Source organism: Stegostoma tigrinum, chromosome 2 (assembly GCF_030684315.1).
Source record: "Stegostoma tigrinum isolate sSteTig4 chromosome 2, sSteTig4.hap1, whole genome shotgun sequence".
In the NCBI taxonomy this organism is placed as follows: domain Eukaryota; kingdom Metazoa; phylum Chordata; class Chondrichthyes; order Orectolobiformes; family Stegostomatidae; genus Stegostoma; species Stegostoma tigrinum.
The window spans coordinates 153064322-153087847 of record NC_081355.1 but is presented as its reverse complement, the minus strand read 5'-3'; the positions used below and the strand labels follow the sequence as shown (position 1 = coordinate 153087847).

At 49.1% G+C, this 23526-nt stretch overlaps 1 protein-coding gene and 1 non-coding gene across 2 annotated transcripts in view; one reads left to right on the top strand and one right to left on the bottom strand.

Moving 5' to 3' along the window:
- Nucleotides 1–6138, bottom strand: part of acaa1 (acetyl-CoA acyltransferase 1) — a 35927-nt gene extending 29789 nt beyond the window's left edge. The window contains exons 1-4 of the mRNA XM_048549856.2: nt 5368–6138; nt 3029–3122; nt 1016–1073; nt 841–920 (exon numbers count right to left, since the gene is read on the bottom strand). Coding sequence (XP_048405813.1) covers nt 841–920; nt 1016–1073; nt 3029–3122; nt 5368–5526 — 391 coding nt within the window. The 5' untranslated portion in view covers nt 5527–6138. The remainder of the gene's footprint in view (nt 1–840; nt 921–1015; nt 1074–3028; nt 3123–5367) is intronic.
- A 6079-nt stretch (nt 6139–12217) lies between these two features.
- On the top strand, nt 12218–12381 carry LOC132207254 (U1 spliceosomal RNA). Its single transcript, XR_009443375.1, has one exon. It is a non-coding gene; the product is annotated as a U1 spliceosomal RNA (small nuclear RNA).
- Nucleotides 12382–23526: the final 11145 nt, after the last annotated feature.

The following is a 23526-nucleotide window of genomic DNA, read 5'->3' as shown; positions in this document are numbered from 1 at the left end:
ACTGTGTAACTGTTGGACTGTTGCAAATAAAACAAAAAGTGGGTACAAAAGCAGGCCAGATGCTGGGAACCCTGTAGGTGAGTAATTCACCCCAGTGCCTGTCTATTATGTACAAGGCACAAGTCAGGAGTGTGATGGAATACTCCCCACTTGCTGGATAGTGCAGCCCCAACAACACTTAAGAAGCTCGACACCATCCAGGACAAGGTGACCCGCTTGCTTGGCACCACATTTCTGCACTGAACGCTTGGTTCTCAAAATCAGAAGTTTCAAGTCCAGTCTGGTGCTCCAGCACAGCGCCGATGGGCCAGTGCATTGTCAGAGTGCTGTCTTAAGCAGCTGAATGCAGACGTAGCGGAGGCTGGTACAATTACAACATTCAGAAAGGATCTGGATGGGTGTGTGAATAGAAAGGGTATTCAGGGATATGAGCCAAATGCTGGTAAGAGGGACTACATTAATGCAGAATATCTGATCAGCATGGCTGAGTTCGACCAAAGGGTCTGTACATCTCAATGGCTCTATAAAGGCCCTGGGGCTACTATCCCAGACAAGGGCAGGTGATTTCTCCCAGGTGTCCCTGCCCATTGTTATCCCAAAACTAACACTGGCTGAGGGAACTTGCTGCGTCAAAATTGGCTGCCACATTTCCGGCATTATAAACAGCGTCTAGACGTCACAAATTACTCCACCGGCTGCGAAAGTGCTGCAGAACTGACCATCATTCTGTATCACAGATGGTTAATGAGGAAGCGGCTTCTGTCCTCCACACAGGACCAGTACAGAAAGACATGACTGACATTCATGTGGGACAGTCACAGTCAGACCGAAGGCACTTACCTGCAATGTTAATGAAAGCCTGCAGCCCTGAAGAACACTGTCTGTTGACACAGTACACAGGGACAGACTCAGGAATGCCACTGGCGAGGAAAAACAGCAGACAGATTAAAATGAGCCACAGTACAGGACCTGGGGGTCAAACTGATTTTGTAGGAATCAGAATGGAAACACCTACCTCAGGAACTGAGCCACTCTTGCCATCAATGCTCCAGCACCTGGCTGCAGGACATTTCCTAATGGAAGACCAGACACACGCTCAAGCCGATGACAAAACATGCTCGATTTTCATATCAGCATCTCACTTCAATGCAGATGCTAAAACTCATTCATGCTGTGAACATTTCAGTTTTAAAGGCACTGATTTTAAGAGTGAGAGGCAACCAGATTGAAATACACACGTTACTTCGAGGGCTTGATAGGATAGGTATGGAGAGGTTGTTTAGAAACATAGACAATAGGAGCAGGAGGAGGCCATTCAGCCCTTCAAGCCTGCTCTGCCATTCTTCACAATCATGGTTGATCGTCCAACTCAATAACCTAATCCTGCTTTCTCACCATAACCTTTGATCCCATTCATCCCAATTGCTGTACCTAGCTGCCTCTTGATTATAGTTAATGTTTTGGCATCAACTACTTCCTGTGGTAATGAATTCCACAGGCTCACCACTCCTTGGGTGAAGAAATGTCTTATCTCCGTCCTAAATGCTCTACCCTGAATCCTCAGACTGTGACCCCTGCTTCTGGACACACCCACCATCGGGAACATCCTCCCTGCATCTACCCTGTTCAGTCCTGTTAGAATTTTACAGACTTTCATAAGTCTCTATGAAATCGCCGTCTGAACTCCAGCGAAAACAATCCCAACCTGGTCAATCTCTCCTCATACGTCAGACCCGCCATCCCCGGAATCAGCCTGGTAAACCTTCACTGCTCTCTTTCGAGAGCAAGAGCATCCTTCCTCAGGAAAGGAGACCAAAACTGCACACAATATTCCAGGTGCGGCCTCACCAAGGCCCTGTATAACTGCAGCAACACATCCCCGCTCCTGTACCCAAAACCTCTCGCAATGAGTAGTATTTGCCTTCTTTACCCCCACTGCACCTGCATGCTTACCTTCAGCAACTGGTGCACAAGGACACCCAGGTACCACTGCACAGTCCCCGATCCCAATTTACAGCCATTCAGGTAGTAATCTGCCACCTTGCTTTTGCTTCTGAAGTGAATAACCTCACATTTATATAATAGAGATCATGCTGAAGTATCTTTACATCCTCGTCACAGTTCACCCTCCCACCCAACTTGGTATCATCTGCAAATTTGGAGATGTTCCATTTTGTTCTTTCATCCAAATCATTAATATATGTTGTGAATAGCTGGGGTCCCTGCACCGCTCCCTGTGGCACCCCACTAGTTACTGCCTGCCAATTTGAAAAGGGCCCAATAATTCCTACTGTTTGTTTCCTCCCCTTGTGGGACAGTCTCGAACTAGAGGGTGCAATCTCAGAGTAAGGGGCACACATATTTAAGTCCGAGATGAGCCCTGCCTCTCTCAACATGATCATCCAACTCTGCACTGTTTCCACTTTCTCTCTGTACCCTTTGATCCCTTTAGCCTGAAAAACCATATGTAACTCCAAATTCCTTGATTTCAGGAATCAGTCAAACACTTTCCACTTGGGGTCCCTGCAACCTTCAGGGCTCATTATCAAGGTCAAGGCATTTAGGGCCAGAGCACCTTAACCCAGCCCCCGTACGCCAGATCTTGTCTTCATGTAGGTGACTACCACTAACAACCCATTGTCAGGCCCAATTAGCTCCTATTGACACCCCCCCCCCCCCCACCGCCCCCCAGGCTGACATTTAACTATTCCTTTGTCTTCTGGACTGCTTCGCTCAGTCTCTCCATCTCCACATATCATTTACTCCTTCTCCCACACCATCCTCAGTAAGACTTTTTCCTATCTACAGTCATTTCTGAAGAAGGGTCACCGGACCCAAAACGTCAACTCTGTTTTCCTTCCACAATGCCAGCCGACCCGCTGAGTTTTTCCAACTATTTCTGTTTCTCAGATATCCCGCATCCAAAATTCTTCCTGTTTAACATTTTCTGTTGTGGGTATGAATTGGATTAAAATTCCGAAGAAAAATGGGCTTTCCTGGGAATTTTGAGAGAACGGTTTTCAATTACCAACACAGATGTCCCCAAGGAGATGCGGGTCAAGGTTGACGTCTTGTAGCACAGCCAGCATGACAGCAGACAGCAGCTCATCTGGTTTGGTGTCCTGCAAGAATCACAAAACTAACTAACTCCACCCCATTAAATCACAACACTGGAAAGACAAAGGAATGGTAATGGAGAAAAACATCATTCAAAACACTTCCCTCAGTCTAGTCTTGATTGAATCGCATCCTACATTTCCAAACACAGCTGGAGAAAAATACACCATGAGGAAGGGTTAGTAGGAGGGGGATGTGAAAGGGGAGTTGGGCAACTGGGGAATCATTTCTGTATACGCTATTAAACAATCAGGAATTTTATAATCATCTTAGGGGCTCAGTGGTTAGCACTGCAGCCTCACAGCGCCAGGGACCGGGGTTCGATTCCAGCCTTGGGTAACTGTCTGTGTGGAGTTTGCACATTCTCCCTGTGTCTGCGTGGGTTTCCTCTGGGTGCTCCGGTTTCCTCCCACAGCCCAAAGATGTGCAGGTTAGGTGGACTGGCCATGGGAAATTGCCCGTAGTGTTCAGGGGGGTGTGGGTTATAGGGGGATGGGTCTGGGTGGGATGCTTCAAGGGGCGGTGTGGACTTGTGGGCCTAAGGGCCTGTTTCCACACTGTAGGCAATCTAACCTAATCTAAACAGGCTGATGGTGGGGAATGGAAGTCGGTTGGAATTTGGGTTATAGAGTCGTACAGCACAGAAACAGGCCCTTCAATACAACTCATCCTTGCTGATCAAATTCCCGAACTAATCTAGTCCCATCTGCCTGCATTTGGACCATATCCCTCCAAACCTTTCCTATTCATGTACCTGTCCAGATGTCTTTTAAATCTTTCCTTTATTCATTTATGGGATGGGGGCATCGCTAGCCAGGCAACATTTATTGCCCAGAGGCAGTTTAGAAATGCTATGCATCTAGAGTCATATGTAGGCCAGACCAGGTAAGAACGGTAGTTTCCTCCCTAAAAGACATTGGTGAACCAGATGGGTTTTTCCCGACAATGGGTTCATTATCATCATTATATTCTGAATTCAATAAAATATCTGGAATTCAAATTCCATCATCTGCCGTTGTGGGATTCAAACTGTACCAGCCTCTACCAGTTTATTCCAATATGCACCACCCTCTGCTTCAAAAAGTTGTCCCTTGCGTCTCTTAAATCTTTCTCCTCCCATCTTAAAAATGTCATTCAGTTTAGAACACCCCCAAGCATGCCAAATGCCTTCTTAACAATCCTGTCTACCTTTTAACAAATTCTGTACTCCAACCTTAGGTCTCTCTATTTAACAACACTACCCTGGGCCCTCCATTAAATGTAGGACTTACGCAGTTTAGCAAAATACCTCGCATTTGTCTAAATTAAATTTCATCTGCCACTCCTCAGCCCTTAGCCCAAGCAATCAAGATCTCTTTGCAATCTTAGATAATCTTCTTCACTGTCCAATATTGGTGTCATCAGCAAATTTACTAACCATTCTCCTCAAACTTATTTACATAAATGAAGAACAATGGAGGTGGCGATGAGTGTGTCACTAAGGGAACTTTTGGAGATTCTAGGCAATGAAGGATATTTGCAACTGGAATTCACCAGTCTACAAAATTCCAACATTGTACACCTTGAAATTGGATCCTGTAAGCAAAGGTCACCTCCTGGGATCAGGTTTCTGCTGATCAAAGGCCACATTAAAAAAAAGCATTTTTAAAAAAATAAAAATCACCTATAAAAATTCACTAGACCCAAAATGTTGTCTTCTTCCAACTGATGCTGGCAGAAACCAATACAACACAATAAACACAGGCCTTTGGAACAGGCCCTTTGGCCCACCAAGCCTGTGGTGATTCCACTCCCTATTCAGAGCCGCTATTCCTTGCCCATGTGCGGGATTTTATCCCTCTGTTTGCCTCCCATTCGTGCATCTGTCTTAAATGTTGCTGATGTGCCTTCTTCCACCACCTCCACTGGCAGAGCGGTTTGAGGCACCCACTACCCTCCTTTGTGTGAAAAATTTTCCCTGCATTTCTTCCTTAAACTTTCCCCCTCTCACCATGAACCTGTGCCCTCTTGAAGTTGACCTATCTACTCTAGGAATTTTTTTTGACTGTTGTCTGTGCCCCTCATAATTTTGTAGACCGCCTCCTCAGCCTCTATCTTTCCAGTTTATGCTGCGCTTCTCTAGCTGTTTCCTTACTATTTCATTCGCTCAGTTTGACCTTGGCCCCCAGTCATTCACTGAACTCCTGACTCTTCCTCATTCCCTCTCCACTCCTCAATACCACCCCTCCTTCTCCCCACTGCCCCTGTCACCTTGAAGCTCCCTCTCTTGGCTTTGCCGATCGCTGTCCTCACTCCGTGAACCAGCACCACGTCCTGCTCTGCTCCGCCCGCCTCCACACTGTGAGCCCGGGGCCGCTGCTGCCTGGAGCCCGGGGCCAAATGGCCAGAAAGGACCTGAAGCCGGAGCATCTTCCAGCGGGGGCCGGGAGCGGATTGAGCCCGACAGCTGTTTCCGTTCACCTGGCTCCAAAACGTTTTAGTGGAACGGTGTGTGTTTCACTTCTGCCAATTTCTCTGTGACACTATTTATTTCTCTCTCTCTCCCTGTGTCAATCTGTTAATGTCTCTGTATTTTACTGTCTCTCCCTCCCTACGACACTGTTTATTACTCTCTCTCTCCCTGTGCAACTGTTAACGTCTCTGTATTTTACTGTCTCTCTCCCTGTGCAACTGTTAATGTCGCTGTATTTTACTGTCTCTCTCTCTCTCTGTGTCACTGTATTTTATTGTCTCTCTCTCTCCCTGTCTCTGTTAATGTCTCTGTATTTTACTGTCTCTCTCCCTGTGACACTGTTAACGTCGCTGTATTTTACTGTCTCTCTCCCTGTGTCTCTGATAATGTCGCTGTATTTTACTGTCTCTCTCCCTGTGACACTGTTAATGTCGCTGTATTTTACTGTCTCTCTCCCTGTGTCTGTTAATGTCGCTGTATTTTACTGTCTCTCTCCCTGTGACACTGTTAATGTCGCTGTATTTTACTGTCTCTCTCCCTGTGACACTGTTAATGTCGCTGTATTTTACTGTCTCCCGTCTCTGTTAATGTCGCTGTATTTTACTGTCTCTCTCCCCGTGACACTGTTAATGTCGCTGTATTTTACTGTCTCTCTCCCTGTGTCTCTGATAATGTCGCTGTATTTTACTGTCTCTCTCCCCGTGACACTGTTAATGTCGCTGTATTTTACTGTCTCTCTCCCTGTGACACTGTTAATGTCGCTGTATTTTACTGTCTCTCTCCCTGTGACACTGCTGATTTCTGAATTTGCAACATTTTCCTGTCACATGACAGCCTCTCCCGTCCAACCCCGGAATTAGAATCAATCAAACGAGCGGGCATCCTCAGAATCCGGATCTGACCCAGTATCAACCCTGTCTGCCGCAGAAATTCTAGTTCTACAGTTTCTCCCACACGGTTATCCCAGGTTCTGCGGTCTCTGCGTTTAAAGAGTGTACAGGTTTTCTGTTTATCTTACCAAAGTGGACATCTGCACATTATCCATCCGTTCATTTCTTTCCCAGCACTTTAACGTCCTTTTGGTAACTCACTTCCGGGCCTACATTGGTGTCACTGGCACATTTAGCTCCCACAGGTTGGATCGCGCTGTCTAGGCCATTGATGATGTGCAGGTGCTGGTGATGGACCGGGGTGGACAAAGTCAGAAGTCACACGACACCAGGTTATAGTCCAACAGGTTAATTTGAAATCACAAGCTTTTAGAGCGCTGCCCCTTCAGGTGAAGTCTTCACCTGTGAAGGGGCTACGCTTCAAAAGCTTGTGCTTTCCCGTTGGTCAATGATGTAAAAAGTTGAGGTCCAGCACCGATCCAGGTGGCACTCCACTTGTTACAACTAGACAATCAAAAAAATTACACAAGGAAAGCTGCTGATGGTCAGAGGGCTCTGTCATGTTGGGTTTGAAACTCAAACTATAAGATACAGGGGCAGAATTAGTCCATTCAGCCCATTAACTCTACTCTGCTATTCAATCACCAACAAACCGTCCTGAGCTTCCCACGTAGATACAATGGTGAAGGAGGCACTTTACTCAGGCGGCTCAGGAAATTCGGCATGTCCATAAGGACCCTCACCAACTCCTGATGCACCATAGTCAGCAAACTTCAGGTGCATAACGGCCTGGTATGGCAACGGCTGTGCCCAGGACTAAGAAACTACAGAAGGTGGTGCCCACAGCCCAGACCCTCACGGAAGTCGACTCCCATCCATGGACTCTTTACACGGCTCGCAGCCGCGGAAAGGCAGCCAACATCATCAAAGACCCATCGCACCCCGGTAATGATCTCCTACAACCTACAACCGCAGAAGATAAGGAAGCCTGAACACATGCACCAGCTGGTTCCAGAACAGCTTCGCTGCCATTATTAGACTGATGAATGGTCTTTCTAATTTCAAATAATGTTGATTTTGTTGATGTTGATCTTGCTTTGCACACCTCCTGTGTGGTGTAATGTGTAAGCCTCGCTTTTCTAAGCACCGTATGGTCTATAAGTCCTTGCTTACTATGACCTGCCTGCACTGTTTACAAACAAAGCTTTTCACTGTACTTAGGTACACATGACTGCAGTAAATCAAATCAATCACAGCTGGTCTGTTTCTGAAACAGATCAGCCACAATCATATTGAAAAGCATAGCAGGCTCAAGTGGCTGAATGGTTTCCAAATGCTATATTGTATGTTCATATGATGGTATGATGTTACCGTCATAATGTAGACACAAACAGGTAGTGGCCACTTTAATGACAGTAACACACACTGTTATACACCTGGTGCAAATCAGTTTCTGATCAGTGGTGACCATCAGGGCGGTAACAGTGTTATTAGGTGATGGTTGTGTGTCAATGGGAAATGTTTGAATTCTCTTGTTGCATAATCATGTCACACATGTAATTAATTTATTGTACATTTACAACCAAGGTTAATTTGGCTTTCTGAGAAATTAAAACCTGTAAGATTTGCAAATGGCTGCAAACTGGAATTCAATACTAAGGTGTTCAGAAAGACTAGTACTGTTATTTCCAAGTTTTCCTGTGTTTTCCAATTGGTGTGACTATCCCTGTTAAATCTACTACTCTCTTCTTCAGCTCCTGAGGAGACCTAATTTGGGAGCTGAAGTTCAGACAATGTGAAGACAGACAGAATCAATCATTGTACCATGAGTAATCCTCACACAAGAACTGGACCCACAGGGAGAGAGAGATTAATAACAAATCATCCCGTTTTCTTGTTGTTCATTTACACTCTCACACACTCATGAGGAAAAGAATTGTGGGACTCAGGCTGTCTCTGGGATTTTTATCACAAAGAGGACAGGATCTGAGCTGGGGACAAACAAAGGATCAAAAAGGTGCAGAAGGTCTACTGCATGTTAAGATCCCACAGATTTCACTGCCTCCTCCATCGCCCCAATCTCTTCTTCCATGTTCCCAGTTGCCTGTCTCACCCACAGCTTTCTCTAAATCCCCATCATTCACATCTCCACCCTGTTCACTTATCCCCCCTCAGATCCCTTCCTCGGACTCTCTTGCTGGGTTTTCAGGAACTGTTTAATTATTCAGTCTTGCTGATCCTCAACCTCCCTGGTCACGTCTCTCCCCACCTTTCTGTCTCTCAGCCCTCTGGGGTCTACTGTTCCTGGCTGAGGATCATTCTGTCTACATCACACCATTATCTCCTCTTGCTCTCTCTGCATTGCTTGCCCTCAGTTTGCATTTCTGTGCCTCCTATTCTCTGCCGCAAATTTTCTCCATCCTTCTGTTTCTTCCCCGGGTTTTCTGTCACTCCTCTTTCAGACCTTCTATCTCTTTCCTTGTGTTTTCACTCTCCTGTCTGACCTTCTGTCTCCCCGTGGATCAAACAAGCATGCTGTGTCACAGAACTGGTTTTAACAATGACAGAGGTCTACAGAGCAAATGGAATGAAAATTAAACAGAATAAATCTAGCTATTGACATGTAACACAATGTGAAAGATTTTACAACACATAGAGAGCAAAGGAGTATACTAATATGAGTGCGTGCCAGCCCAGTGCATTTTTGCTTTCTGTTTTCAAAGGCTTTCAAAATGTTTTTAGAATACCTTCAAACTTTATCAAAGGCTTGGCAAGATTTTTTTAAGACTTCAAGAGCTTCTGAAAGTTAAATATTGCACGGCTTTTGGTCATTGCACTGAGGTATGGGTGGTGTTGAGTTCCTATCCATTGGTTGAGTAGGATCCCTCCGACAGCAGGAGATGGCCCTGTATCAATTCAATAACTTGGTGGGAAGACGATGAACTTGTGGGATTATTGCTAGACTGTTAACCTAGAGACCCTAGGTTACTCTGGGGGGGAGACAGTAAGAACTGCCGATGCTGGAGTCTGAAATAACACAGTGTGGAACTGGAGGAACACAGCAGGCCAGGCAGCATCAGAGGAGCAGGAAAGCTGAGGTTTTGGGTTGGGACCCTTCTTCAGAAATGGGGGACCTGGGTTCGAATCCTGCCACAGCAGATGGTGGAATTTGAATTCAATCATAACCTGGAAAAGGAAGTCTAAAAATGACCATGAAACCATTGCTGGTTGTCAAGGGGGATAAAGCCCCATTTGGTTCACCAATGTCTTTAGGGAAGGAAATCTGCTGTCCTTACCTGGCATGGCCGACATGTGACCCCAGGCCCACGGCAATGTGTAGTTAACTCTTAACTCGCCCATGGGCAGTTAGGGATGGGGCAATAATGCAGGCCTAGCTAGTGACTTCTACATCCCCTGAATGCATGAAACAAAAATCATGAGAGAAGCAAACTGGTTTCAGGAAGCGAAGCGAGGTTGGGAATTCTGAACGTGGCTCACTGGACTGGAAACATTAACGATGCTTTCCTCTTGACAGATGCTGTGAGGCCTGCTGAGATTCTCCAGCACTTGCTGGTTTTATTTTGTTTCAGATCTCCCTAGTCGAAAGATGTGCAGGCTAGATGCCTGTCTGTATTTCCTGGACTGACCTATCCCCTCCCTACCTCCCCACCTATACTCTCCTCTCCACCTATATTCTTTGCTCTCCATCTTCGGTCCGTCTCCCCCTCTCTCCCCATTTATTTCAGAAATCTCTCCCGATCCCCCTCTCTGATGAAGGGTCTAGGCCCGAAATGTCAGCTTTTGTGCTCCTGAGATTTTGCTTGGCCTGCTGTGTTCATCCAGCTCCTAGAATACACCTCCTCCAACCCACCCTCCTGCAAAAATTCCATCCCCTATTCCCAATTCATCCTCCTCCGACGCAGCTGCTCCCAGAATGAGGCATTCCACTCCCGCACATCCCAGATGTCCAAGTTCTTCAAGGACCGCAACTTTACCCCCACAGTGGTCGAGAATGTCCTTGACCGCGTCTCCCGCATTTCCCGCAACACATCCCTCACACCCTGCCCCTGCCACAACCACCCAAAGAGGATCCCCCTCGTTCTCACACAGCACCCCACCAACCTCCAGATACAACGCATCAACCTCCGACACCTCCGCCATCTACAAGCCGACCCCACCACCCAAGACATTTTTCCATCCCCACCCTTGTCTGCTTTCCGGAGGGACCACTCTCTCCATGACTCCCTTGTCCGCTCCACACTCCCCTGCAACCCCACCACACCCGGCACCTTCCCCTGCAACCACAGGAAGTGCTACACTTGCCCCCACACCCCCTCCCTCACCCCTATCCCAGGCCCCAAGATGACTTTCCATATTAAGCAGAGGTCCACCTGCACATCTGCCAATGTGGTATATTGTATCCATTGTACCCGGTGTGGCATCCTCTACATTGGGGAAACCAAGCGGAGGCTTGGGGACCGCTTTGCAGAACACCTCCGCTCAGTTCGCAATAAACAACTGCACCTCCCAGTCGCAAACCATTTCAACTCCCCCTCCCATTCTTTAGATGACATGTCCATCATGGGCCTCCTGCAGTGCCACAATGATGCCACCCGAAGGTTGCAGGAACAGCAACTCATATTCCGCTTGGGAGCCCTGCAGCCCAATGGTATCAATGTGGACTTCACAAGCTTCAAAATCTTCCCCTCCCCCACCGCATCCCACAACCAGCCCAGTTCGTCCCCTCCCCCCACTGCATCCCAAAACCAGCCCAGCCTGTCTCTGCCTCCCTAACCTGTTCTTCCTCTCAGCCATCCCTTCCTCCCACCTCATGCCGCACCTCCATTTCCTACCTACGAACATCATCCCACCTCCTTGACCTTTCTGTCTTCCCTGGACTGACCTATCCCCTCCCTACCTCCCCACCTACACTCTCCTCTCCACCTATCTTCTTTTCTCTCCATCTTCGGTCCGCCTCCCCCTCTCTCCCTATTTATTCCAGAACCCTCACCCCATCCCCCTCTCTGATGAAGGGTCTAGGCTCCTGAGATGCTGCTTGGCCTGCTGTGTTCATGCAGCTCCACACTTTTATTATCTTGGATTCTCCAGCATCTGCAGTTCCCATTATCTCTATCCCAGGCTAGATGGATTGGGCATGCTAAATTGCCCTGTAGTGTGCAGGATAGGGTAGGTTGCTTTTTGGAGGATCAGTGTCAACTCAAGGAGCCAAATGGTCTCTGCCTGCACGATAGGAATTCTATGATTTCCAGCTCAGGACTGAAAGCTTTTGATTCGTAAGGAAATTCCTCCCAATTAGTTGCAGGCTGCAAGGTCTCAGCAAAACATTTAGGAGAGTCTGCGTTAATTCCGCGAACGTGCCTCGAGGAAACATTGGAAATTGTTTTTCATTCGCGTTGACATCAGATTTGTAACAGTCTCTGCAACAGCGGGAAGCTGAACCTTTATTTCCGCGTATATTGGACACTTCCGGGTATTTCCTTCAGCAAATCAGGCAGCAGCTGAATGAAGCAGTGGGTGGGGAGTTGCCTTTTAAGGGAGATATGTAAATAAGCAGTGCGTACCCTGTATGTGTGGATTTCAAGAAAAGTGGAGATTTTCCGTAATGTTTCGTGATGCATATCAGACGCGTACCTGTTCTGTGGCATGGCACCTGAAAAAGGTGATGGAGGAAAGTGAGTAAGTGTGACTGTGAGAGGTAGAGCATGTTGTTGGGAGTGAGCGAGGGGGAGACGAAAGCATACTTACCTGGCAGGGGAGACACCTTGATCATGAAGGAGGTTCTCCCAGGACGAGGCTATCCCATTGCACTTCGGGTGTGCTGACGCCTGCGATGTCCCCAAATGCGGGATACTCGACTGCAAAATTTGTGGTAGTGGGGGACTGCGTTCGCGCTCTCCCCTGATTTTTAATCAAAAAGCAGAACATTTCAATTATGTTTCCGTGTAATTGACGCACCCAGGGAACAGACAATTCTGTGTCAGTTTTATTATCTTGGATTCTTCACTATGTGTGAGGCTGGATGAACACAGCAGGGCCAGCAGCATCTCAGGAGCACAAAAGCTGACGTGTCGGCCCTAGACCCTTCATCAGAGATGGAATAAATAGGGAGAGGTGGGGAGGTGGACCGAAGATGGAGAGAAAACAAGATAGGTGGAGAGAGTATTGGTGGGGAGGTAGGGAGGGGATAGGTCAGTCCAGGGAAGACGGACAGGTCAAGGAGGTGGGATGATGTTAGTAGGTAGGAGATGGAGGTGTGGCTTGGGGTGGGAGGAAGGGATGGGTGAGAGGAAGAACAGGTTAGGGAAGCAGAGACAGGTTGGACTGGTTTTGGATGCAGTGGGTGGAGGGGAAGAGCTGGGCTGGTTGTGTGGTGCAGTGGGTGGAGGGGAAGAGCTGGGCTGGTTGCGTGGTGCAGTGGGGGGAGGGGACGAATTGGGCTGGTTTTGGGATGCGGTGGATGGAAGGGAAGATTTTGAAGCTGGTGAAGTCCACATTGATACCATTGGGCTGCAGGGTTCCCAAGCGGAATATGAGTTGCTGTTCCTGCAACCTTCGGGTGGCATCACTGTGGCACTGCAGGAGGCCCATGATGGACATGTCATCTAAAGAATGGGAGGGGGAGTGGAAATGGTTTGCGACTGGGAGGTGCAGTTGTTTATTGCGAACTGAGCGGAGGTGTTCTGCAAAGTGGTCCCCAAGCCTCCGCTTGGTTTCCCCAATGTAGAGGAAGCCACACCGGGTACAATTCCGTGTCACGGTTCTGGGAGTTTGGAGCACAGGACTGTGCAGAAGGTGGAGGAACGATTACCAGTCAATCGGACTTTCTTTGTGAAGAGAGACCAGTTGTATTGCTGTGGGTTCCAAGCAGCAAATATTGTCAGCCTGCAGGATTTTTACAGTGGGGGCCAAATTTGATGTGACCTTCAGGGGTGTGAAGCAATCTGAGTGTCTCCTGAAGGTTTAGGAGTAAAAAGGTGAGAGGGCCATCTCCATTCTGTCTGCAGCTCCATCATCTATTCTCCCTGCACAAAGGAGCCGAGTTGTGACAATCCATTTGTACGACCCCCATGTTCTGGTAGCTGATGTTCCGATCCTCCTTGGAAGATACATGTCGCTAGAAGGAGGCAGCACCAATGTAATGGACCCCTTTGGAATCTGGACCAAAGTGGCAGGGTCAAGGTGAACACCAGTGGGAATTTCCTCCACCCACCCGTCCCGCTTTGCAACTGGATGGATCTGAGGCTTCCTGTTGTATGCGGGGCAGCCCAGAGTGTGCTGAACCTGCAGGAGGGCAGGGCCCATGGCAGCAAAACTGCAAAGTGACTCTCTGCAGGAACTGCAAACAAGAGGACCACCTGATGAAGGACTGCAAGGAGTCCAAGAGCTGCAATCTCTGTGGGGAAGCAGGCCACCAACACAAGGCCTGTCCAAGACAAGGGGAACCACAATGCTCAGGTGGCCAGAAGTAGTAATGTGAGCCGTGGACCCCCAAAGATCACCTCCCAGCCAGCAAACTGAAATGAAAGGTACCCAGAAAGGAGGGAAACATTGCCAGTCCGGAGGCTCAGCAACAGATCCAACCATTACTTGAACAGGCAGAGTCCATGGAAGAAAAGGAAACCAATGCGGCAGGAGAATGGATAATGGTGAGAAACAACTGGAATCAGAAAAGAAAAACACATTAGGCCACCACAGCCAGATGGAAAGAGGCAGCTGCATGATGTCTAAGCCAGCAGCTCCTTGGATGACAAAGATATATGGAGGGATGGCCACCAACAAGAAAAAAAGGTGACAACACCATGGGGGAAAGGGAGAGGAGCACCACCCCACTCAATGCAGAAATACCTAAGCCACTCTCGGGCCCAGCAAAGCCCAACTTCTAGCTGGTGAGTACCAGGGGTCACCCACAGCTCCAGGCAACTGGGAGCCGCGATGTTCTGACTCAGAACTGGATCCTGCTGACTGTGTTCCTGCCCCAATGTCACTGGAGCAGGGTAATCCATCCAGGGAGGATCAGGACATCTACCTCAGTGCGGAGAGTGTTCAACAGTTCGCCCACACCGTGGGGATGTAAGGAGTCCCCCAGGGACAAGACGTGTGGGTACATGGCAATTGGGTAATTGTATAAACTTTTAAAATGGGTATTAAAGTTACCAGTATGAACATATGTAGCGTTAAATCTGTTACATGATGTGTATCCACATTGGCATACCTGGCCAACATCAAAGCAGACTTGCTGTTTCTGCAGGAGTGTGGGGTGTCACACCTCAGCAGCTACAGGAAATGGTTGAGATTTTGGGTACAAGGGCATTTGATTTGGTTGGGGGTGGGGTGCGGTGGGTGGAATGATTGTTATTCCTCTGGTCTGGGTATTCTTCACCATCACCGAGGTTAGGGAGGTTGTAGGTGGGAACCTCCTTATGTCAGTTATATCACACAGGAATACGTCACTGAGACTGATTAACATGTACACCCCAGTGTCTCACTGCTGCTGGCCATGTCAGGTCAGTCATTCTGGCCGGAGGTGGGTGGAGGATGCAGAGGGGCTGACAGCAAAATTAGCCTCAATGTCCGGTTTGCTGCTATAAGTGATAATGGGAACTGCAGATGCTGTAGAATCCAAGATAACAAAGTGTGAGGCTGGATGAACACAGCAGGCCAAGCAGCATCTCAGGAGCACAAAAGCTGACGTTTCGGGCCTAGACCCTTCATCAGAGAGGGGGATTGGGAGAGGGTTCTGGAATAAATAGGGAGGGATGGGGAGGTGGACCGAAGATGGAGAGAAAAGAAGATAGAGAGGACTGTATAGGTGGGGAGGTAGGGAGGGGATAGGTCAGTCCAAGGAAGATGGATAGGTCAAGGAGGCGGGATGAAGTGGTAGGTAGGAAATGGAGGTGCGGCTTGTGGTGGGAGGAAGGGATGGGTGAGAGGAAGAACAGGTTAGGGAAGCGGAGACAGGCTGGGCTGGTTTTGGGATGCAGTGGGGGGAAGGGAAGAGCTGGGTGGTTTTGTGATGCAGTGGGGGGAGGGGAAGAACTGGGCTGGTTTTGGCATATAGTGGGGAAAGGGGAGATTTTGAAGCTGGTGAAGTCCACATTGATACCATTGGGCTGCAGGGTTCCCAAGCGGAATATGAATTGCTGTTCTTGCAACCTTCGGGTGGCACTGCAGGAGGCCCATAATGGACATGTTGTCTGAGGAATGGGAGGGGGAGTTAAAATGGTTTGCGACTGGGAGGTGCAGTTGTTTATTGCGAACCGAGCGGAGGTGTTCTGCAAAGCGGTCCCCAAGCCTCCGCTTGGTTTCCCCAATGTAGAGGAAGCCACACCGGGTACAGTGGATGCAGTATACCACATTGGCAGATGTGCAGGTGAACATCTGCTTAATATGGAAATTCATCTTGGGGCCTGGGATAGGGGTGAGGGAGGAGGTGTGGGGGCAAGTGTAGCACTTCCTGCGGTTGCAGGGGAAAGTGCTGGATGTGGTGGGGTTGGAGGGGAGTGTGGAGCAGACATGGCAGTCACAGAGAAAGTGGGACTGACCAGAAGGCAGACAAGAGTGGGGATGGAAAAATGTCTTGGGTGGTGGGGTTGGATTGTAGATGGCGGAAGTGTCGGAGGATGATGCGTTGTATCCGGTGGTTGGTGGGGTGGTATGTGAGAACAAGGGGGATCCTATGGGGGCGAATGTGGCGGGGGCGGGGTGTGAGGGATGTGTTGCAGGAGACGCAGTCAAGGGCGTTCTCGATCACTGCAGGGGGAAAGTTACAGTCCTGGAAGAACGTGGACATCTGGGATGTGCAGGAGTGGAATGCCTCATCCTGGGAGCAGATGCGGCGGAGGTGGAGGAATTGGGAAGAGGGGATGGAATTTTTGCAGGAGGGTGGGTGGGAGCAGGTGTATTCTAGGTATACACCTCTGCTTGGTTCACAATAAACAACTGCACCTCCCAGTCGCAAACCATTTCCACTCCCCCTCCCATTCTTTAGATGACATGTCCATCATGGGCCTCCTGCAGTGCCACAATGATGCCACCCGAAGGTTGCAGGAACAGCAACTCATATTCCGCCTGGGAACCCTGCAGCCCAATGGTATCAATGTGGACTTCACCAGCTTCAAAATCTCCCCTTCCCCCACCGCATCCCTAAACCAGCCCAGTTCGTCCCCTCCACCCACTGCATCCCAAAACCAGTCCAACCTGTGTCTGCCTCCCTAACCTGTTCTTCCTCTCACCCATCCCTTCCTCCCAACCCAAGCCGCACCTCCATTTCCTACCTACTAACCTCATCCCACCTTCTTGCCCTGTCCATCTTCCCTGGACTGACCTATCCCCTCCCTACCTCCCCACCTACAGTCTCCTCTCCACCTATCTTGTTTTCTCTCCATCTTCGTTCCGCCTCCCCCTCTCTCCCTATTTATTCCAGAACCCTCTCCCCATCCCCCTCTCTGATGAAGGGTCTAGGCCCGAAACGTCAGCTTTCGTGCTCCTGAGATGCTGCTTGGCCTGCTGTGTTCATCCAGCCTCACACTTTGTTATCCTGCTGTAAGTAAGTGGGTGTCCGTTCAGTGTTGGATCTTCCTATAGTGGGTCAAATGTATGTGAATATTTAGTATTGTACTTGTAAGACAGGTGTTTGATTTGTGTATAGTCAAATCTCCAACATTTACGTGTTTTACTTGAGATGTAACTGTGCAGAACAGAACCACTTCTGTTCCTCCAGCTTCACACTGTGTTGTCTCGAAATATACACAATTTTTATGAATAATTTTATGAAAAATATTCTTAAAATAAAAAAGGTTGTCCTAGGGCAAGGGCAACCCATTACACCTCAGGTGCATCTCCCATTAGTTACGACTGCAATGTCACACATTGTCCAACAGATGGCGTCTTTCACACTCACTGAAATTGCGACTGTCCCCCCTTCGCACTACCTACTCTGATCTGTAATTTCCCCTGCACAGATGGTTCTGCGCCAGTTATTTCTTTCCCGCAAATTTCACTTTCACATTTATTTCTTGCTCCCTTAATGTGCCCACTTAAATGCTTTCTCCTAGCCTGTTTTGTCAAAAAACATCAGGTGCTTATCAGGTCTGAAATGCAGAGTTTTCTTTCAAAATGAAAGCAAAACAGCAGAGACACTATACATTTTTCAGTATTTTGTAACATGTGAAAATAAATCAAACTCAGCAGATGTGTCAACATTTGTGGAGTAAGGATAATGCTTCAACCTCAGTGCAACTGCTTCCAAAGTACGTTGGAAAATGTCTCCTTTTTATTTATCAGGCAAAGGCAGAGGAGGGGCTACGCTCAATTTAGAGAGCCATGGCAAAAGTAAAAATATGAAAGATAAAAATATACAAAATAGTTTTAAGTTCAGGTTAAAAGGGAAAAAATGGATCTAAGGGCAAAGCAAGACACAAGGCTGAATATGGGGGAAAGAGGTGGTGGTTGGGGCTGGAGAGGGGTGAGGTTATGTAAAACTCTGCCTTTCCCTATTTATAAAGTCATGTCAGTGCTGTGCTCATATAAAATGCCTGACTTCTACATCTTGAGACCTGGCTTTCCAGACTAAAAACACCTAATTTCGCACATTATTATCTCAGCCTCCTGCAGTTGAAATTTTTAAAAATTAAGTCACAGGACGAGGACAACACCAATGAGACAGCATTCATTGCTCATCCCTAATGAGGTGTCTGGAGTCACATGTAAACCAGACCAGGCAAGAATGGTAATTTCCTTCCCTAAAGGGCATTTGTTAACCAGATGTGTTTTTCTTGACAATCGACAACGGATTCATGGTCAGTATTAGATTGTTAGTTTGATATTTATTGAATTTAAATCACAGCATCTGTTGTGGCAGGATTCAAACCCTGGTCCCCAGAACATTCTCTGGGTTCAGTCTAGCAATAATACCACTAGGCCATCGCCTCCCCACATGCAGTGAAAAGACGACAGCATTTGGTACAGAGATAATGGGAACTGCAGATGCTGGTGAATCCAAGGTAACAAAGTGTGGAGCTGGATGAACACAGCAGGCCAAGCAGCATCCTAGGAGAACAAAAAGCTGATGTTTTGGGCCTAGACCCTTCATCAGAAAAGGGGGAGGGAGAGAGGGTTCTGAAATAAATAGGGCCGGGGAGGAAGGTAGATTGAAGATAGATAGAGAAGAGACAGACAAGTTAAAAGGATGGGGCTGGAGCCAGTAGAATTGAGTGTAGGTGGAGAGGGGATTGGTCAGTCCGGGGAGGACAGACAGGTCAAGGGGGTGGAATAAGGTTAGCAGGAAGGATGTGGGGGTGCAGCTTGAGGTGGGAGGAGAGAATAAGTGAGAGGAAGAACAGGTTAGGGAGGCAGGGATGAGCTGGGCTGGTTTTGTGATGCAGTAGGGGGTGGGGAGATTTTGAAATTTGTGAAATCCACATTGATACCATTAGACTGCAGGGTTCCCAAGCAGAATATGAGTTGCTGTTCCTACAACCTTTGGGTGGCATCATAGTGGCACTGCAGGACCACCAGGATGGACATGTCTTCTAAGGAATGGGAGGAGTTGAAATGGTTCATGACTGGGAGGTGCAGTTTATTGCAAACCAAGCATAGCTGTTCTGCAAAGCGGTCCCCAAGCCTCTCCTTGGTTTCCCCGCTGTAGAGGAGGCCACAACGGGAACAGCGGATGCAGTATACCACATTGGCAGATGTGCAGGTGAACATCTGCTTGATGTGGAAAGTCTTCTTGGGGCCTGGGATGGGGGTAAGGGAGGAGGTGTGGGGGCAAGTGTAGTGTTTCCTGCAACTGCAGGAAAAACTGCTGGGTCAGAGGGGAGTGTGGAGCAGACAAGGGAGAGAGTGGTCCCTCCAAAAAGCAGACAAGGGTGGGGAGGGAAAAATGTCTTTGGTGGGGCAGTCAGATTGCAGATGGCGGAAGTGTCAGGATGATGCATGGATCCAGAGGTTGGTGGGGTGGTATGTGAGGAGGGGGGGGAATTCTCTTTTGGTGGTTATTGCAGGGATGGGCTGTGAGGATGAGTTGTGGGAAATGCAGGAGACACAGTCAAGAGCGTTCTCAACCACGGTGGAGGGGGGTTTGCAGTCCTCGAAAAACAAGGACTTGAGATGTACAGGACTGGAATGCCTCATCCTGGGAGCAGCTGTGACAGAATTGGGAACAGGGGATGGCATTTTTGCAGCAGGGGGGAGCTGGAGTCAGTGGGCTAGAAATGGATATCGGTTTCTAGGTAGTTGCCCAAGATGGAGACAGAGATTCTGGAAGGTGAGGGAGGTGTTAGAAATAGTCCAGGTGAACTTGAGGTTGGGGTGGAAGGTGCTGGTGAAGTGGATGAACTGTTCGAGCTCCTCTCGGGAGCACAAGGCGGTGCTGATACAGTCATCAATGTAACAGAGGAAGAGATAGAGGTGGGGTTTAGGGCCAGTGTAGGTGTGGAAGAGGGATTGTTCCACATAATCTACAATGAGGCAGGCATAGCTTAGGCCCATGCATGTACCCATGGCCACCCCCTTTGTCTGTAGGAAGTGAGGAATTGAGAGAAATTGTTGAGGGTGAAGACAAGTCAGTGGAGGGGGGCTGGTCAGGCCTGCGGCACAGAAAGAAGCAGAGGGCCTTTGGGACATCTGTGTGGGGATTGCAGGTGTATAGGGACTGATGTCCATGGTGAAAATGAGATTTTGGGGCCCAGGGAATTGGAAGTTCTGGAGGTGGTGGAGGGCGTGGGTGATGTCTCTGACATAGGGAGTTCCTGGACCAAGGGGGAGAAAATGGAGTCCATATAGGTGGAGATAAGTTCGGTGGGGCAGGAGCAGGCAGAGACAATGGGTCAACCAGGGCATGCAGGTTGGTTTGTGGATTTTGGGAAGCAGATACAAGCAGGCAATGTGGGGTTGGGGAACAATGAGGTTAGAGGGTGTGGGTGGGAAGGTCACCTGAGATAAGGTTGTGGACGGTTTGGTGCTTGGGGGTGGGGTCATGATCCAGGGAGCCTTTTTGGTCAGAGCATGCATATGGGAGTTGGGAGGTCTGGCTGTGGCTGTACAGTACATAGGTGAGGCCACTTTTGGAATACTGCATGCAATCTAGTCTCCCTGCTATAGGATATAATAGTGGGAACTGCAGACGCTGGAGAATCCAAGATAATAAAATGTGAGGCTGGATGAACACAGTAGGCCCAGCAGCATCTCCGGAGCACAAAAGCTGACGTTTCGGGCCTAGACCCTTCATCGGAGAGGGGGATGGGGTGAGGGTTCTGGAATAAATAGGGAGAGGTGGACCGAAGAGGGAGAGAAAAGAAGATAGGTGGAGAGGGGATAGGTCAGTCCAGGGAAGACGGACAGGTCAAGGAGGTGGGATGAGATTAGTAGGTAGGAGATGGAGGTGTGGCTTGGGGTGGGAGGAAGGGATGGGTGAGAGGAAGAACAAGTTAGGGAGGCAGAGACAGGTTGGACTGGTTTTGGGATGTAGTGGGTGGAGGGGAAGAGCTGGGCTGGTTGTGTGATGCAGTGGGGGGAGGGGACGAACTGGGCTGGTTTTGGGATGCGGTGGGGGAAGGGGAGATTTTGAAGCTGGCGAAGTCCACATTGATACCATTGGGCTGCAGGGTTCCCAAGTGGAATATGAGTTGCTGTTCCTGCAACCTTCGGGTGGCATCATTGTGGCACTGCAGGAGGCCCTTGATGGACATGTCATCTAAAGAATGGGAGGGGGAGTGGAAATGGTTTGTGACTGGGAGGTGCAGGTGTTTATTGCAAACCGAGCGGAGGTGTTCTGCAAAGCAGTCCCCAAGCCTCCGCTTGGTTTCCCCAATGTAGAGGAAGCCACACCAGGTACAATGGATGCAGTATACCACATTGGCAGATGTGCAGGTGAACCTCTGCTTAATGTGGAAAGTCATCTTGGGGCCTGGGATAGGGGTGAGGGAGGAGGTGTGGGGGCAAGTGTAGCATTTCCTGCGGTTGCAGGGGAAGGTGCCGGGTGTGGTGGGGTTGGAGGGCAGTGTGGAGCGAACAAGGGAGTCGAGTCACGGAGAGAGTGGTCTCTCCGGAAAGCAGACAGGGGTGGGGTTGGATTGTAGATGGCGGAAGTGTCGGAGGATGATGCGTTGTATCCAGAGGTTGGTGGGGTGGTGTGTGAGAACGAGGGGGTTCCTCTTTGGGCGGTTGTGGCGGGGGCAGGGTGTGAGGGATGTGTGGCAGGAAATGCAGTCAAGGGCGTTCTCAACCACTGTGGGGGGAAAGTTGCGGTCCTTGAAGAACTTGGACATCTGGGATGTGCGGGAATGGAATGCCTCATAGTGGGAGATGCGGCGGAGGCAGAGGAATTGGGAATGGAATTTTTGCAGGCGGTGTATTCTAGGTAGCTGTGGGAGTCGGTGAGCTTGAAATGGACATCAGTTACAAGCTGGTTGCCTGAGAGATCCAGGAAGGTGAGGGATGTGCAGGAGATGGACTTCACCAGCTTCAAAATCTCCCCTTTCCCCACCGCATCCCTAAACCAGCCCAGTTCGTCCCCTCCCCCCACAGCACCACACAACCAGCCCAGCTCTTCCCCTCCACCCACTACATCCCAAAACCAGTCCAACCTGTCTCTGCCTCCCTAACCGGTTCTTCCTCTCACCCATCCCTTCCTCCCACCCCAAGCCGCACCCCCATCTCCTACCTACCACCTCATCCCACCTCCTTGACTTGTCCATCTTCCCTGGACTGACCTATCCCCTCCCTGTCTTCTTTTCTCTCCCCCTTCGCTCCGCCTCCCCCTCTCCCTATTTATTCCAGAACCGTCACCCCATCCCTCCTCTGATGAAGGGTCTAGGCCCGAAACATCAGCTTTTGTGCTCCTGAGATGCTGCTGGGCCTGCTGTGTTCATCCAGCCTCACATTTTATTATCCCTGCTATAGGATGTTGTGAAACTTGAAAGGACTTAGAAAAGATTTACAAGGATATTGTCAGGTTTGGAGAGTTTGAGCTACAGGGACATGCTGAATTGGGTGGGTGATAATGGGAACTGTAGAATCCAAGATAATGAACTTTGGAGCTGGATGAACACACCAGGCCAAGCAGCATCTCAGGAGCACAAAAGCTGACAGGCCTAGACCCTTCAGAGAAGGCGATGGGGAGAGGAACTAGAATAAATAGGGGGAGGTGGATCAAAGAGAAAACAAGATAGATAGAGAGGAGAGTATAGGTGGGGAGGGGACAGGTCAAGGAGGCAGGATGAGGTGGTAGGTAGGAAATGGAGGTGCAGCTTGAGGTGGGAGGAAGGGATGGGTGAGAGGAACAAGTTAGGAAAGCAGACAGGCTGGGCTGGTTTTGGGATGGGGGGGAATGAACCAGCCCAGCTCGCCCCCTCCCCCCACTGCATCCAAAACCAGCCCAGCCTGTCTCTGCTTCCCTAACCTGTTCTTCCTCCTCACCCATCCCTTCCTCCCACCTCAAGCCGCACCTCCATTTCCTACCTACCACCTCATCCCAACTCCCTGACCTGTCTGTCTTCCCTGGACTGACCTATCCCCTCCCTATCTATACTCTCCTCTCTACCCATCTTGTTTTCTCTCCATCTTCAGTCCACCTCCCCCTATTTATTCCAGTTCCCTCTCCCCATCCCCCTCTCTGAAGAAGGGTCTAGGCCCAAAATGTCAGCTTTTGTGCTCCTGAGATGCTGCTTGGCCTGCTGCGTTCATCCAGCTCCACACTGTTATCCTGAATTGGGTGGGGTTATTTTCCCTGGAGCAGAGGTGGAAGAATGCACTTAAAGGCTTAAGATCAGAGGGGCATGGATAGGATAAATAGACAAGGTCCTTCCCCTAGAGGGCATAGCTTTAAGGTGAGGGCAATATTTAAAAGGGACTTTGGAGGGGGGGTGACTTACCCCTCAGAAGGAGGCCAGCACAATTACAGTATTTAAAAAGCATCTGGATTGGTGCATGAACAGGTTTAGAAGAATATGGACTGAATGCTAGCAAATGAGACTAGATAGCATGGATGAGTTGGACATCCAGAGTGTATCCATGTTGTACATCAAATGAAAAAATCACTGCCAG